This window comes from Aotus nancymaae, unplaced genomic scaffold, assembly GCF_030222135.1.
Source record: "Aotus nancymaae isolate 86718 unplaced genomic scaffold, 86718_ANA_hifiasm-v0.15.2.pri h1tg000019l, whole genome shotgun sequence".
NCBI classification, from domain to species: domain Eukaryota; kingdom Metazoa; phylum Chordata; class Mammalia; order Primates; family Aotidae; genus Aotus; species Aotus nancymaae.
Genome location: NW_026988431.1, coordinates 36,384,211 through 36,401,781, shown reverse-complemented (window position 1 = coordinate 36,401,781; position 17,571 = coordinate 36,384,211). Strand labels below are relative to the sequence as shown.

Below are 17,571 nucleotides of genomic sequence, written 5' to 3'. Positions count from 1 at the left end.
AGCTGTTTATAACAAACCAACAGCCAATATCATACTGAATGGGCAAAAACTGGAAGCATTCCCTTTGAAATCTGGCACTAGACAAGGATGCCCTCTCTCACCACTCCTATTCAATATAGTACTGGAAATTCTAGCCAGAGCAATCAGGCAAGGAAAAGAAATAAAGGGTATTCAAATAGGAAAGGAGGAAGTCAAATTGTCTCTATTTGCAGACGACATGATTGTATATCTAGAAGACCCCATCGTCTCAGCCCAAAATCTCCTGAAACTAATAAGCAACTTCAGCAAAGTCTTAGGATACAAAATCAATGTGCAGAAATCACAAGCATTCCTATACACCAATAACAGACTTGAAGAGCCAAATCAAGAATGAACTGCCATTCACAATTGCTACAAAGAGAATAAAATACCTAGGAATACAACTAACAAGGAACGTAAAGGACCTCTTCAAGGAGAACTACAAACCACTGCTCAACGAAATAAAAGAGGACACAAACAGATGGAGAAACATTCCATGTTCATGGTTAGGAAGAATCAATATCGTGAAAATGGCCATACTGGCCAAAGTAATTTACAGATTCAATGCTATCCCTATCAAGTTACCAATGACCTTCTTCACAGAACTGGAAAAAAACATCTTAAACTTCATATGGGACCAAAAGACAGCCCGCATAGCCAAGTCAATTCTAAGCAAAAAGAACAAAGCGGGAGGCATCACACTACCGGACTTCAAACTATACTACAAGGCTACAGTAATCAAAACAGCATGGTACTGGTACCAAAACAGAGATATAGACCAATGGAACAGAACAGAGGCCTTGGAGGCAACACAACATATCTACAACCATCTGATCTTTGACAAACCTGACAAAAACAAGCAATGGGGAAAGGATTCCCTGTTTAATAAATGGTGTTGGGAAAACTGGCTAGCCATGTGCAGAAAGCAGAAACTGGACCCCTTCCTGACACATTACACTAAAATTAACTCCAGATGGATTAAAGACTTAAACATAAGACCTAACACCATAAAAACCCTAGAAGAAAATCTAGGCAAAACCATTCAGGACATAGGCGTAGGCAAGGACTTCACGACCAAAACACCAAAATCATTGGCAACAAAAGCCAAAATAGACAAATGGGACCTAATCAAACTCCACAGCTTCTGCACGGCAAAAGAAACAGTCATTGGAGTGAATCAGCAACCAACAGAATGGGAAAAAATTTTTGCAATTTACCCATCTGACAAAGGGCTGATATTCAGAATTTACAAAGAACTAAAACAGATTTACAAGAAAAAAAAAACAAGCCCATTCAAAAGTGGATTAAGGATATGAACAGACACTTTACAAAAGAAGACATATATGAGGCCAACAAACATATAAAAAAATGCTCATCATCACTGGTCATTAGAGAAATGCAAATCAAAACTACATTGAGATACCATCTCACGCCAGTTAGAATGGCGATCATTAAAAAATCTGGAGACAACAGATGCTGGAGAGGATGTGGAGAAATAGGAATGCTTTTACACTGTTGGTGGGGTGTAAATTAGTTCAACCATTGTGGAAGACAGTGTGGCGATTCCTCAAGGACCTAGAAATAGAAATTCCATTTGACCCAGCAATCCCATTACTGGGTATATATCCAAAGGATTATAAATCGTTCTACTATAAGGACACATGCACATGAATGTCATTGCAGCACTATTTACAATAGCAAAGACCTGGAACCAACCCAAATGCCCATCGATGATAGACTGGACAGGGAAAATGTGGCACATATACACCGTGGAATATTATGCAGCCATCAAAAACGATGAGTTCATGTCCTTTGTAGGGACATGGATGAACCTGGAAACCAGCATTCTCAGCAAACTGACACAAGAGCAGAAAATCAAACATTGCATGTTCTCACTCACAGGCAGGTGTTGAACAGTGAGAACACATGGACACAGGGAGGGGAACACTACACACTGGGGTCTGTTGGAGGGAAACAGGGGAGGGATAGCGGGGGGTGGGGAGTTGGGGAGAGATAGCATGGGGAGAAATGCCAGATATAGGTGAAGGGAGGAAGGCAGCAAATCACACTGCCATGTGTGTGCCTATGCAACAATCCTGCATGTTCTTCACATGTACCCCAAAACCTAAAATGCAATAAAAAAAAATTTCATCTTTATCCAATGCAAAGCATTCCATCATTCCATGCTAAATAGAAAAGGAGATATTTTACTTTTAATGTTCTAGGTATGAGAGGATCATTCTTTTTCTTTCTTTCTTTCTTTTTGAGACAGAGTCTTGCTCTGTCGTCCAAGCTTGAGCGCAGTGGTGCAATCTCGGCTCACTGCAACCTCTGCTTCCCGGGTTCAAACGATTCTCCTGCCTCAGCCTCCCAAGTAGCTTGGGAGGTGCCTGTCAACATACCCGGCTAATTTTTGTATTTTTACTACAGATGGGGTTTCACCATGTTGGCCAGGCTGGTCTTGAACTCCTGACCTCAGGAGATCCACCCGCCTCAGCCTCCCAAAGTGTTGGGATTACAGGCATGAGCCACCACACCCAGCCAGATCATTCTTTTTCTTATCCGATTAAAGTTTACCTCCTAGGATCATGGAATTTTAGGGTCCAGCCCCCTCATTTTCCAGAAAAGGAAACCAAGGCTCCATGGGCTCAGGAACACAGCACCACAGAGGTGGTTATTGATGGGACACACCCGGACCCTGACTATGGATTCAGCTCTTTCCATCTCACCATGAAGGCACTGGCCATCCCCAGTCACAAAAAAGGCTCCCCCATTCCCGGTGAGAGGAGAACAAAGTAGCCCCCAAATAACCAATGAAGCTAATCCTCTTACAACCCTCCTTTTAAGGCAAGATGACAATGTAAGCGCTTTAGGAAAAAAAATCAAAGGAATTAAGTCCAAGGCTCTGCTTGCCTTGGGAATAGAACAGCCCTCTCCCCTCCTTTCCAACTCTGTGCCCCATACTTGGGGCAGGTGGAGAGTCACTCACCCTCTGGGTGATGGGCTTGTCTCCCTTCATCTCCACGGCCAGCCCCAGGTCGGATAACCTGCAGTTGCCGAGGTCGTCCAGAAGCACGTTCTCGGGCTTCATGTCCCGGTAGACGATGCCCAGTTCATGGAGGTGCAGCATCCCACAGGCTATCTGGGCTGAGTAGAAGATCACCCGGCTCATATCCAGGCCGCACGTGCCCACGTTGTAGATGTGGAACTTGAGGTCTCCCCCATTCATCAGGCTCATGACAAGGCAGAGATGCGTCTTGCTCTCAAAGGCATAGGCCAGAGAGACAATGAAAGGGCTGCTGACCTTCTCCAAGATTTGCTTTTCCAAGAGAGCCATCTTCTCGCCACCTTTCTTCTTCAGCCGCTTCTTGTCCAGTTTCTTGCAGGCATACATCTTCCCAGTGTTTTTCACCTGGACGGCACATACCTTAAAGGAGAAAGAAAGGAAGAGGAAGAGGTAGAGGTAAATGGTACTGGAGAGAGGCGGAGAGCTGATGGAGGAGGTGGGTGGAAAGACGGCTGGCTGTGGAGAAACGAGAAGCTGTAAATAAGAATTGTTCTCAAGAAAAAGTGGGGATTACAGTGAGATACTCCACCTCATTGGGTGGCCTTCATAAAAAAATACAGGAAAATATCAAGTGTTGGCAAGGATTTGGAGACATTGAAACTTTTGAGCATCATTGGTGGGAATAAAACATGGAAAGTTTGGTGGCTCCTTAAAAAGTTAAACATAGTATCACCATATGACCTAGCAATTCCACTCCTGGGCATACATCCGAGAGAAATGAAAACAAGTATTCAAACAAATACTTGTGCATGAATAGCAGCACCACACACAACAGCCAAAAGGTGAAAACAACCCGTGTCCATCAGCAGGTGAATGACTAAATGAAACGTAGTATATCCATACAACGGAATATGCAGCCATAAAAAGGAATGGAGTACTGATACATGCTACAGTGTGAATGAACCCCCAAAACATTATAATGAATGAAAGAAGCCAGACACAAAAGGTCACATATTGTGTGAAACATCCAGAATAGGCAAATCCCTAGAGACAGAAAGTGGACTAGTGGTTGGCAGGGCTGCAGGGGAGGGGGATGGGGAGGCACTGCTAGTGGGCACAGGGGTGATGAAAGTGTCTTGGATCTAGACGGAGGTGTTTGTTACCCAACATTGTACATGCGCCAAGTGCCGCTGCATTGTACATTTTAAAACGGTTAATGGTTTGTTTTGTATAAAGCAAATTTTATTTGAAATATATTTTATTACTTAAAAACAGGAAGAGCTGGGCATAGCAGTGGTGCAAAACAGGTTCTCAAGATCAATGTTTCCTTACTTCAAGATCAGTGTTTCCTTTTTTCTTTTTTTTTTTGTCACCCAGGCTGCAGTGCAGTGGCACGATCTCTGCTCACTCCAACCTCCACCTCCTGGGCTCAAGTGATTCTCCTGCCTCAGCCTCCTGAGTAACTGAGATTACAGGTGTGCGCCACCACACCTGGCTAGAGTGTTTTCTTAAATATCCATTTTTCTCAAATTACCTTCATTACCACAATTTAGGGGGAAAGGAGATCTTTCATCACACGTGGCTATCATTCTCCAAAGTGTCTGGACATCTCAGCGCGTTCCTGATGGAGACCCATTACAGAGAGTCTTGGCCAAGTCTACATTTTGCTTGTCTCTCTCATGCTATTTGTATTTTATTTCAAACCCGTGGCTACAAGGAAGGGGGCTGGGGAGACGGGGCTAGGAATCCTCCACCTGTGATCCTGAAATTGGTTCTAAATAAGTTCCCCAGATTAAAAACAAAAAGAAAAGCAACATCACCCCCTTTCACGCTCTATGCTTCACCTTCTAGCCTGGCTACTGGGAGACACTTACCTCCCCAAAACCACCTTTCCCCAGCACTCTGAACTCAGTGAAGTACTTGTCTGACACCGGTTGCATCTCAAAAAGTTTCCACTGCAGAAACTTGTCATAGAGGGGGCTGACCAGGAAATCCTTAAAGGGCTGCTCTTGCAAGAAGGCCATGGCCTCAGCCTTGGCCAGCGTCACTGCAGCCACTCGCTCTTCCTCGGTGGTGGCTGCTTGGCACTTGGTGGCCACAGCCTGGCTGAGGAAGGGGTGTGGGTTCCCCGGGGCAGAGGCACTCGCACAAGCAGCCACCAGCCTCTGCAGCGCGCTGTCCTTGGTGGGCCCCTCCTCGGCCAGCTCCCAGTTCTGCACGTCCTCCAGGAAGGTCGCCACCTCGTGGAATGTGGGCACCGTGGCTAGGAAGTCACGGAAGAAGCGGCGGCCGATGGGCTGCTGCTCGCACAGGCTGTGGAAGTTTGGGGACAGCGTCTGGCGGAGCTCCGCGCAGCCCTCCAGCCCGGGCAGGGCCAGGCTGCGCCACCGCCGCTGCAGCTCCTTACTGTCGCAGTCTGACGGCTTCCGGGCCTGCAGGTAGGCCGTGTTGGCGATCAGGTTGTCCAGGGCCCCCATGTCCACCATGGCTGAGCACGGGGTGCGCTCCCACGGAAAGCACCGGAGGGCTGGAGGGCTGCTAGCTGTGTCCCCTTCTCGGGTGAGACAACGTCCAGGGATTTACAGCGAGTCCTCTGGTCTGCGGGAGGGATGCGTGGAGGGCGCAAAAGAGGTTTCACTTGTAAGAAGCTTTGGCTATGTATAGCCCGCCAGGAACCGCACACGACAGGTCATGCTCCCACCTGCCAAGATGAAAAGCCGCTGGGACACCTGCCAGGGCCAACACCCCCTTGGGGTTGGCTGGACCCTTGGTCTTAGGGTCTTTCTCCACATAGCCCTGGACGCTGAATATCCAGCTAGAACTGTCTTCCAAGGGAGTGATCACACCGTTGTCATCTAATTTGTTGCCGATGCAGTATTTTAATCTGTTTCTAATTTTACTTGTTTCCTACTAGGCTCAAGCTATGGAAACTCCTAGGAATAGCAGGTCAGGCAGAGGAACTGTGAGAAGTCAGAGCAGTTTCCTCCCAGGGTCTAGCAGCCTGACACGAAGAGCAGGTTACAGGGGGGATGCTCTGAGTTTTGAGTCCGGAAACGTGTTCCTAGAGGCCCGAGGGTCTCCAGCGTTGGCCAAGGCAGATGCACCCCAAATAGCCTGCAGAAATCCTCCAGCTTTCTTAGCTCTGAGGCGTCTATGACCTGGAGTCTGTGATCTGGGTTAAAAGAGGGGGCCATCTCCACCCAAAACGTAGCATGAAGTGAATAAGCAGAAAAAGCCATATTCCTGAAATAGATAGATGAAGGCAGTTGGCCTGGAGTGTCTGGGCTCTGAACGAGACAAGAATTTTCCATGATCCCAAAGACAGAAAGCACACCACTCACGGCATGCGGTCACGACTGTTCCAAGGGCACAATCTAACGAGCGGACTCTGAATGCCCAGGACCCTTCGTGTGGAGACCTAGAGCAGTGAAATGTCGGATGTGGCCCCTAGACATCTTTGCCCATGCTTCCCACCAAGTGAGGAAGCCTCCCTCCTCCGAGGACGCTCAGAGCTGTCACAGACCACGGCCTCATCAAGACAGAAATTGATCTAGACAGAGATCAGGCTAAGAACCTCTGCTCCAAAAATAACAACTTGTGTCCCACAGGGAAAGGATTCAGTCTTTTTCTTCACAAAGCAAGCCTAAGGCAGCTTAAAAACAAAGTCATTCAGTATTATGCCAGAGAGTTTACAAGGGAAAAAAAGACAGAGGGAAAAGGAGGGGGGAAGAAAAGCTGGTCAGTCTTTTTCCAAACAAACAACCGCTAGCATACACTTTGTGAAAACATAGTCATGACCGCCTCGGTCTGCCTGTCAGAGCCTCTGACTGTTCCCCCAGGGCAGATACACACTTGGCCTCATGCTACCAGGAATTATGTAATGAACTCGTGGGTGCCCTTTGGCTTTGCACTGCTGCGCTGGAAACGATCGCCTCTGCCGCAGAGATGGCCAATCTGCATTGGTGCCCGCTGCTCTGAACCATGCCATCCGCTTTGAAACCCACATGGGAAATGTTGGTACTTTCCTGTTCTTTATATGTTACCCTGGTCCACATCGGTAACATATAAAGAACAGGAAAGTACCTGTGGTGAAAAATCAGTCTGAGAATTTCTTCAGAGGAGCAAACGCCTTTTCCCATGGCTCTTAGGAATGTAGTGGCAGCCCTAGCAGGGTGGAACCCTGAGAAAATGGTAGCATTGATATTACAGAGATATTTAAGCTTATCACTTGGGAAAAAAATGCTTTCGCTGGTGAACGTGTATGCTATGAACTGCTTGATTCCACTACGCCAATACTTTCTTTTATCCATAAGTAATCACTTAACTCAGTACTGTCCAATAGAAAATATGAAGTCACATATGTAATTAAAATTTTTCTAACTACATTAAAATGATAGAAGAAACAGGCGAAATTAACTTTATAGTTATATTTTAGTTAGCTCAGTATATCCAAAATATTGTCATTTCAACATGCAATTGATGTAAAAGTTGCCAAGGGGATATTTTACATTCTTTTTTGTATGTGTGTCCTGAGTTCTCAGAATCTGGTTTGTACATTACACTTACAACATTATTTCAATTCAAAACAGCCAAATTTCAAATGCTAAGTAGCCACATATGGCTACTTATCGGAGAGCACAGACTTAACCTTTATGTAACTTTGTCATTCTTAAAAAGAGGAAATTTTTCTTATCATCTCTTTTCTAATCAACGGTACTATAGATCTGAAAAAATAACTCACTTTCTTTTTTTTTTTTTTTGAGACAGGGTCTCACTGTTGCCAGGCTAGAGTGCAGTGTTGTGATCTTGGCTCACTGCAACCTCTGCCTCCTGGGCTTAAGCGAGTCTCCCAAGTAGCTGGGGCTACAGGCGTCCGCCACTAGGCCCAGCTAATCTTCATATTTTTAGTAGAGACGGGGTTTCACCATGTTGCCCAAGCTGACTTTGAACTCCCGACCTCAAGTGATTTGCCCTCCTTGACCTCCCAAAGTGCTAGGATTACAGGTGTGAGCCACTATGCCCCGTTCATTTTCTTATTAATTAAAAATAATCTGGCTGGGTGTGGTGGCTCGTGTCTGTAATCCAAGTACATTGGGAGGCCAAAGTGGGTGGCTCGTTTGAAGGCAGGTGTTTGAGATCAGCCTGGCCAACATGGTGAAACCCTGTCTCTGCTAAAAATACAAAAATTAGCTGGACACGGTGGCAGGCTCCTGTAGTCCCCGCTGCTTGGGAGGCTGAGGCAGGAGAATTGTCTGAACTCGGGAGGTGGAGGCTGCAGTGAGCCGAGATCACACCACTGCACTCCAGCATGGGTGACGGAATGAGACTCTGTCTCAAATAATAATAATAATAATAATAATAATCTGAGTGATAACAAGTTTAAATATTTGACACAAAATATAGAAGTTATAAAATGATAATATGGTAGTTACCATTATTTTAAAACTTTTCCTCATCTGATAATATAGAAGGTCTATTTAAAATGAAACATTTTCTTTTTCTTTTTCTTTTTTGAGACAGGGTCTCACTCTGTTGCCCAGGCTAGTGTGCAGTGGCTCAATCTCAGCTCACTGCAGCCTTGACCTCCTGGGCTCAAGGGATCCTCCCACCTCAACCTCCTGATTTGCTGGGACTACAGGTGTGCACCAACATACCCAGCTAATTTTTGTATTTTTAGTGGAGACAGGGTTTCACCATGTTGCCCAGGCTGGTCTCGATCTCCTGGCCCCAAGCAATCTGCCCTCCTCGGCCTCTGAAAGTGCTGAGACTACAGGCGTGAGCTTCCACACCCGGCTGGAACACTTTCTAGGATCCAGAGCTTTTCCCAACTTAACAAAACGGTAATTATAGGTTCAATTAAAGAACAGCATTGAATCCTTACATTAGAAGCAGAGCACGCACTTTGTTAAAAGTGCTGGGCACAGTCACCATCCCTTGCACCGTGGGCAAAAGTACCAGAAATCAGTGGTTGGAGATGTGGTCCAACAGTTAGGAGCACTAAGTCCAGCACTGCTTGGGAAATCTGAAGCCCGGCTTAAGCAAGTCCTAGCTGTGTGACTTTCAGCAAGTCACTTAACTTCTCTGAGCCTTAGTCTCACCAGTTATAAAACAGATAATAAATACTGATTCTTGGGTAAGCTTTATGAGAGAATTAAATGCCAAATGCCTGGCACAAAGAAGTGATCAAAAAGTATTAGCTTTTAAATCATGACCATCAATCATCAAAATTTAGTCCCAAATTATGCTTTTCTAATATGCAGATTGGAGGGAGAAAGACCTAAGCAATGCAGAAGATGGGTTCCTGTGTCCCATGCATACCTAGTACAGAGCAGCCAACTCAGCATTCGCACATGACCTTGGAAAGCTGTGGTGCCCCAGCCAGAAGACAGGGAGGCCAGATTCATTAGCTATCATGCAAGATTTCTAACAACATGCTATAGTAATTCAACAATTTACTATATTCCACCAGAAAAAAAGAGTAACCTCTGTCATATGAAAAGAGGAGATATGCCAAGCGTGGTGGCTCACACCTGTAATCCCAGCACTTTGGGAGGCTGAGGCAGGCAGATTGTGAGGTCAGGAGTTCGAGACCAGCCTGACCAACATAAAAACCAACATAAAATGGTCTCTACTAAAATGCAAAAATTAGCCAGGCATGGTGGTGCACACCTGTAATCCTCAAAGAGAGAAAAAAAAAGAGATTATTTCTTTATTTTTATAACTTTTTTTTTTTTTTTTTTTGAGGCAGAGTCTTACTCTGTCGGCCAGACTGGAGTGCCATGGCACAATCTCAGCTCCCTGCAACCTCCGCCTCCCAGGTTCAAGCAATTCTCGTGTGCCAGCCTCCCAAGTAGCTGGGGTTACAGGCATATACCAATACCACCCGCTAATTTTTGTATTTTTTAGTAGAGACAGGGTTTCACCTTTCAGCCAGGCAGGTCTTAAGTTCCTGACCTCAAATGATCTGCCCACATCAGCCTCCCAAAGTGCTAGGATTACAGGCATGAGCCACTGTACCTGGCTTCAACTTTTATTTAAGATAAAGAGATATTCATTTTGAATGAAAAAGTAATAACTTTTATGATAATAGAAAGCAATTCAAATATTTTAGTATTTTTAGGATCAATTTTGTAATGTAGGGAAAAGAAAAAAAAAAGCCAGGAGGAGGAATGGAAAGCACTGGCTCCTGGGGTAGGACTCAGCCTGGCTGGAGAGGGCTGGGGTGCAGGTTAGGACTCAGCCTGACTGGAGAGGGCTGGGGTGCGGGTTAGGACTCAGCCTGGCTGGAGAGGGCTGGGGTGCGGGTTAGGACTCAGCCTGGCTGGAGAGGGCTGGGGTGCGGGTTAGGACTCAGCCTGGCTGGAGAGGGCTGGGGTGCGGGTTAGGACTCAGCCTGGCTGGAGAGGGCTGGGGTGCGGGTTAGGACTCAGCCTGGCTGGAGAGGGCTGGGGTGCGGGTTAGGACTCAGCCTGGCTGGAGAGGGCTGGGGTGCGGGTTAGGACTCAGCCTGGCTGGAGAGGGCTGGGGTGCGGGTTAGGACTCAGCCTGGCTGGAGAGGGCTGGGGTGCGGGTTAGGACTCAGCCTGGCTGGAGAGGGCTGGGGTGCGGGTTAGGACTCAGCCTGGCTGGAGAGGGCTGGGGTGCGGGTTAGGACTCAGCCTGGCTGGAGAGGGCTGGGGTGCGGGTTAGGACTCAGCCTGGCTGGAGAGGGCTGGGGTGCGGGTTAGGACTCAGCCTGGCTGGAGAGGGCTGGGGTGCGGGTTAGGACTCAGCCTGGCTGGAGAGGGCTGGGGTGCGGGTTAGGACTCAGCCTGGCTGGAGAGGGCTGGGGTGCGGGTTAGGACTCAGCCTGGCTGGAGAGGGCTGGGGTGCGGGTTAGGACTCAGCCTGGCTGGAGAGGGCTGGGGTGCGGGTTAGGACTCAGCCTGGCTGGAGAGGGCTGGGGTGCGGGTTAGGACTCAGCCTGGCTGGAGAGGGCTGGGGTGCGGGTTAGGACTCAGCCTGGCTGGAGAGGGCTGGGGTGCGGGTTAGGACTCAGCCTGGCTGGAGAGGGCTGGGGTGCGGGTTAGGACTCAGCCTGGCTGGAGAGGGCTGGGGTGCGGGTTAGGACTCAGCCTGGCTGGAGAGGGCTGGGGTGCGGGTTAGGACTCAGCCTGGCTGGAGAGGGCTGGGGTGCGGGTTAGGACTCAGCCTGGCTGGAGAGGGCTGGGGTGCGGGTTAGGACTCAGCCTGGCTGGAGAGGGCTGGGGTGCGGGTTAGGACTCAGCCTGGCTGGAGAGGGCTGGGGTGCGGGTTAGGACTCAGCCTGGCTGGAGAGGGCTGGGGTGCGGGTTAGGACTCAGCCTGACTCGAGAGGGCTGAGGTGTGGATTAGGACTCCGTCTGACTGGAGAGGGCTGGGGTGCAGATTATTTGGGGAAAAAAAAAGTCTTATGGTTATAATGATGAATGAAACAAGGGGATAAAAGTCAGTTATTTTTAGTAGAACATAAAATACTTCGTATTCTGGAATGAAGAAGTATTAAGTATTTACTATAAATTTTGGTGAGTCTGCTTCTAAAGAGGCTTTTTTTTTCACATCCAGTGGAGAATAAAAGTAATTGAGAGTGGAGAGAATAAGGAAATTATAAGAAAAAATTAACAAGCATGTAGACCCCAGCTAAACGTCCACTGGTGGGGTAGACGGAGATATGTTAAAAAATATTTCAAAATATTTAAACACCCCAACTGTGATAAACAATAGTAACATTAGAGTCATTTGGTAATAGCAAATGAGATGAAAGTCTTATTTCTATATACAGTGTGGGCCTGACCCCTGACATGGTAGAGTAAATGCAACACCAGATTCAGTTGCTGACACTTAAACCCCTCGTGCCTGATAGCACATTGCAAGTAAGGACTTTAATGTATAAAAGAGAATTCGTAAAGTAGGACTGAGTACTAAGTCATATTAACTAACATCCACACAAAGCCCTGGCCTATCTGGCCTGTCTTTCATTTGTCTAGTCATTCTATGCATTTATTCCACAAATACACAGATTTGCTTTGATTGGGCAAATCTTTGCAGGTCTTACCTGGGCTCACTTTTTTTTGAGATGGAGTTTTTCACTCTTGTTACCCAGGCTAGAGTGCAATGGCACAATCTTGGCTCACCGCAACCTCTGCCTCCCAGATTCAAGGGATTCTTCTGCCTCAGCCTCTCAAGTAGCTGGGATTACAGGCATGCGCCACCATGCCCAGCTAATTTTGTATTTTTAGTAGAGACGGGGTTTCTCCATGTTGGTCAGGCTGGCCTCAAGCTCCCGATCTCAGGTGATCCATCCACCTCAGCCTCCCGAAGTGCTGGCATTATAGCCGTGAGCCACTGCACCTGGCCTGGGCTCACTCTTACGGTTGCATTCAGCTGGGGGATCGGTGGGCAGCTGAGCTCAGCTGGGAGAGCTGGGATGGTTGAGCCTCTCTGCAGTCTTTCCTCCTGGGTTTCCTCAATGCATGATGGCCTCAGGGCAGTTTTCCAAAAGGGTGAAGGCAGAAGCTGCAAGATCTCTTCCGTTCTAGGCTCTGGAGCTGATACACCACATTCTACTGGTCACAAACCTAGCTCAGATTGACAGGAGTAGCTGCAAAATACTGTGGCCATGTGTTTCAGCCCACCACAGATGATGGTAAGTGCTGTGAAGAAAGGTCAAACAGGGAAGGAGAAGGGAGGTGCTGAGATCCATCAGGGAGAAAGCTTTACTTTTAAATAGGGTGATCACGCAAGACTGGAAATAATGAGAGTCAAGACCCCCTGAAGGTAAGGGAGTGAGCCACGTGACTTTCTGAGGATAGAACACTTAGGGGAGAAGGAACAGCTGGCTCAAAGCCCTCAGGACAATGCGTGCCTGGTGAGCTTGAGAAACAGCAAGAAGGCCAGTGTGGGTGGCCCAGAGTGAGGGACCCGCAGCAGGAAATGTCCTCAGAGAGGACACAGGGCAGTCCAGTGAGGCAGTACTGATCACTGCAAGGACTTAGGTTTTCCTTCTGAGTGAGATGGAAAGCCACTGGAATTTTCACCAGGGCACTGCTACAATCAGATGGACATTTTAACAGGATCATAGACAGAAGGGGGCAAGGATTAAAACAGAAAAACCAGTCTGGAGGGTGCTGCAGTAATCCTGGTGAGAAATCAGGGGAGGGGAAGATACTTTGCTTATGGATGGACTGTGGGTGTGACAGAAAGAAAAGGAGCAAGGGTGATTCCAAGGTTTTGGGCCTGAGTTAAATGGAAGGATGAAATTGCTCGTAAATGGGTGGGAAATCCTCTGGAGGAGCAAGGTGTGGGGAAGATCAAGAGCTCAGTCTTGTACCTGTTAAATTTGACCTGCCTGGGAGACAGCCAAATGGAGGTCTTGAGTGGTCTACAGGATCTATGGGTCTGGAACCCATGGGAGACGCCTGGGCTGGAGATACTCTGAGAGTCACCCCAGATATAAATGGCCATGAGAGCTGCAGGACTGGGTGTGATCACTCTGGGGCAAGGGCAGAGAAATCTAAAGACTGAGCCCTAGAGTTTGAGGAGGTGAGGGCAGTGGGGATTAGGGGAGCCAGCAGAAGGTGGGTCCTGGATGCCAAGGGAAGAGAGTGTCAAGGAGGAAAGAGTGGCAAATGCTGCTGAGAGGTCAAGCGGGATAAGGACTGAGAATTGGCCAGTGAATTTAACAACTTGGAGGTCACTAGGATGCTTGACAGGAGCGGTTTCTGGGAAGTGGTGGGATGGAAACCTTATGAGAGTCAGTTCAACAGAGAATCAGTGGATTGGAGGCAGGTAGTGTAAGCTACTCTTGAGGAGTCTTGCTCAAGGGTATGACCACTGGAGTGAGTGGCAGTCAAGGCAGGGGTGGAGAGCACATCACTGGAGGAGATGAGATCAGGGGATGGAGAGGCCAGGGTAGCAGAAGCATCAGCCATGGGGGTATTGAAATCGCCAAGAATTGCAAGAGTAGCGATGGAGAGCTGGGAGCTAGCAACTCAGGGAGTGACTTGTGGGACCACAAGAAGATATGGTGAGTGCTGAAGTCCAGTGACAGGAGATTCAAAGCTGGGTGTTTTTAGGGAAGGAGGGAGATCAGCAGTGAAGAGAAATGAAGGCGTCTTGCATGTTGCCAGGTCCAGTTGGATGAGGGGAGTAGGAAGGTTGCAGAAGAAACCGTGTCCTCGGGGGAGAACCAGGTTTTGGGGGAAAACAAAATGGAGGAAATTTGTAGGGAAGGGAAGAGGATGGAGGAAATTTTGTTGGTGTATATACTGGAGGGCACAGAGGACTAGTTTCAGAAGTCAGGGAGAGGGAGGAGTTGGAGGAATAAAAGAGAACGTAAAGAACTACTTGGAGGAGTTCGGAGAATGTGAAGTGAGCTGGAAATCTGGGTTTCTTGTGTTGAGCTATCTAGGATAAAGGGCAGGATGAGATTGCTGGACTCAAAGCAGATGGACAGTGCTGGGGCCAGGGAGGGGTACTGGCCTTGCCACGCATGGCAGAGCCTGATCTGGGATCCTGCAGCTTCCACCGGGCTACTGCTGAGTTGAAGGTCTTAGGTACTGCACTGGGCCCTGTCCCTGGTTTGTGAATGCAGAGCTGGCAGAGGGTTGGGCTAATCTGAGGCCCCCCGAACTTTGCTAGGTTAATTTGTGGGTTTGAGAGCTAAGGGTGGAGACCGCAGCAAGGACTTTGAAAGTAGCTCCTTTCACTTTGCATTCACCTTAAGGACCTAACAGCAGGGAGTGGTGAAGTTGGGAGGACTCCAGAGCTCCTATGCTTTATTAGGGTGACTTATGCACTCACAAAACTTTAGTTCTGGGCTGTGGTTTGACTGAAACACTGCACTACGGCCTCAGGGTCATCAAGGGCTATTTGAAGCATGAGGTATGGAAAGAATCCAAGCCCATATATTTTATCCTTAAGAGGATCTAAGTGTGCTGTCGGAAAAGTGGGAGTTCACAGTTGAGTGAGGAATTTCAGGCTACATTAAAATTTTCATCTTATAATTGGGGAAAGCGCCAAGATTTTGTACATTTAAAGCCCTGAAAAATATTCTAGAAGAGAGATGGAATTAATAAAACATTTTCCCTTTAAAAAGATCACTTCTTCCATTAATTATTTCTTCTGCGTTTTGAGAAACTTCTTGAAAGTGTGGCGCTTCTAATGAATTCCAAGGAGCTTTCTCAGGTTACCACCACAGGAGACCAGAACAGGATGAGAAACACAATTATTTTGATTTGAGTGATTTCTTGAAGAGTTGAACAATAAGACAAATAGAACACCATTAATGCATTTTCTTATATTTTCCATTTAGTAGCAAATGTAAAAGAGTGTTGGTTATGGTCTTAAATAATAATAGCCATCTCTCTCTTTAAAAAAATTCAGGTTAGTTTTACATAGAGTAAATTGTACAAATCCTACATGTGCAGTTTAATGAGCTTTGTAAAATGTATACATTCATGTAATCACTCAAATCAAGAGAGGGAACGTGCTGAATTCTTCTCCATGCCCTTTTCCAGTAAATAACCCCGGGGTGAGAGGCAATCATTTTGATTTCTATCCCTGTAGATTGATTTTACCTGTTCTCAAACTTCATGTGAGCAGAATCATACACTTAAGTAATCTTTTGTGCCTGGACTCTTTTGCTCAACATCATCTTTTGAGATTCAGCCATGCTGTCGCCTGCATCAGTTTTTCCTCCTTTTTCTCTTTTTGAGATGAAGTCTTACTCCATCACCCAGGCTGGAGTGTAGTGGTGCAATCTCAGCTCACTGCAACCTCCGGCTCCTGGGTTCAAGAGATTCTCCTGCCTCAGCCTCCTGAGTAGCTGAGATCACAGGCACACACCACCACACCTGGCTAATTTTTGTATTTTTAGTAGGGACAAGGTTTTACTATGTTAGCCAGGCTGGTCTTGAACTCCTGACCTTAAGTGAACTGCCCACCTCGGCCTTCCACAGTGCTTGGGATTATAGGTGTGAGCCACCGTGTTTGCCACTTTTTTTTTAAATGCTGAGTAGTGTTCCATTCTGTGAATATATCATTATTCTGTTGATGAACATTTGGGTTGTTTCCAGGTTGGCAATTATTATAAATATGAACATTTTAAAAAGCAACTTTGAAGTTTGTTTGGTAAGTCTTTTTGTGGATGTATATTTTCTTTTTTATTAAAAAAAAATTTTTTTTTTTTTTGAGACGGAGTCTCACTTTGTCATCCAGGCTGGATGATCTTAGCTCACTGCAACCTCTGATTCCCTGGTTCAAGAGATTCTCCTACCACAGCCTCCTGAGTAGCTGGGATTACAGGCACATGCTACCACACCTGGCTAATTTTTGTATTTTTAGTAGAGATGGGGTTTTACCATGTTGGCCAGGATGGTCTCGATCTCCTGACCTCATGATCCACCCACCCTGGCCTCCCAAAGTGCTGGGATTACAGGCGTGAGCCACCACACCCTGCCTTATTTTCATTTTTCTTGAGTAAATACCTAAGATTAGATCATAGGGTAGAAGAAACTATAGGATTAAGAATACATATACATTTAACTTTAAAAAATAACTGCCTATTTTCCAAAGTGGCTATTCCATATTTCATTCCCACCAGCAATGAATAAAAGAGTTCCAATTCGTCTACATCTTCACCAAGACTTAGTGTTACCAGTCTTCTTAATTTGAGCTATTCTAGGGTAGTATATAGTGCTGTTTCATTGTGATTTTAATTTGATTTTCTAATGAGGTATGCTGGCAACTGCCTATTTAGGCATCTTCTTCTGTGAAATATCTTTTCAATTCTTTTGCCCAATATCCAGCTCTTTAATCTTGTTGAGGATATGGCCCTCTCAGGCAGTATTGTGTTGACTGACCACATTCTTTAATAGAGAAGCTAAATGTTGTAGAGACATCAAGGAAGCAGTGATAGAAATAAAATTCCTTGGTAAGAGCATCAGATTTATTTGTTTATTCATTCATTGATTTTTTAGAGATGGGGACAGGGTCTCCCCATGTTGCCCAGGCTTGTCTCAAACTCCTGGCCTCAAGTGATCCTCCCACCAGAGCCTCCTGAGTAGCTGGGATTATAGGTGTGAGCCTCCACACCTGGCTAAGAACATTGGATTTAGAGCTTTCCAAACAGTTTAAATTTGTCAGGACAATTATAGAAGCAACTGTTTTATACGTAAAATCTTCCATATGCTATTTCAATTCGGAGTTTCAAAATGCAAAGAACAGTTACTCTCTAGAACCTCAGCATAAAATTTGAGTTTGGAAAATACCTGAAAGTGGTGTTACAGCTTATGTAACATCATACTATTTTCATATGTAGTTATATTTTGAGATGTATAATTTAAGGACTATCCAAATTTGTGTCATGTAGGCACATTCTTTAATAATAATTGTGTCATAATGGACATGTGTCCATAAAGGCCTATTAAAAAAAAAAACGAACTTTGCTTTACAAGTTGGCACATTCGAAAATATAAACACGAAGATGTCATATTAGAGATAAAATAATCTCTAAGATTCCTATTCTA

At 46.3% G+C, this 17,571-nt stretch overlaps 1 protein-coding gene across 1 annotated transcript in view; it reads right to left on the bottom strand.

The window, feature by feature from the left end:
* Nucleotides 1-5,511, bottom strand: part of GRK7 (G protein-coupled receptor kinase 7) — a 47,812-nt gene extending 42,301 nt beyond the window's left edge. The window contains exons 1-2 of the mRNA XM_012437123.2: nucleotides 4,900-5,511; nucleotides 3,008-3,445 (exon numbers count right to left, since the gene is read on the bottom strand). Of these exons, the coding sequence (XP_012292546.2) occupies nucleotides 3,008-3,445; nucleotides 4,900-5,511 (1,050 nt within the window). The remainder of the gene's footprint in view (nucleotides 1-3,007; nucleotides 3,446-4,899) is intronic.
* Between the last annotated feature and the right edge of the window lie 12,060 nt (nucleotides 5,512-17,571).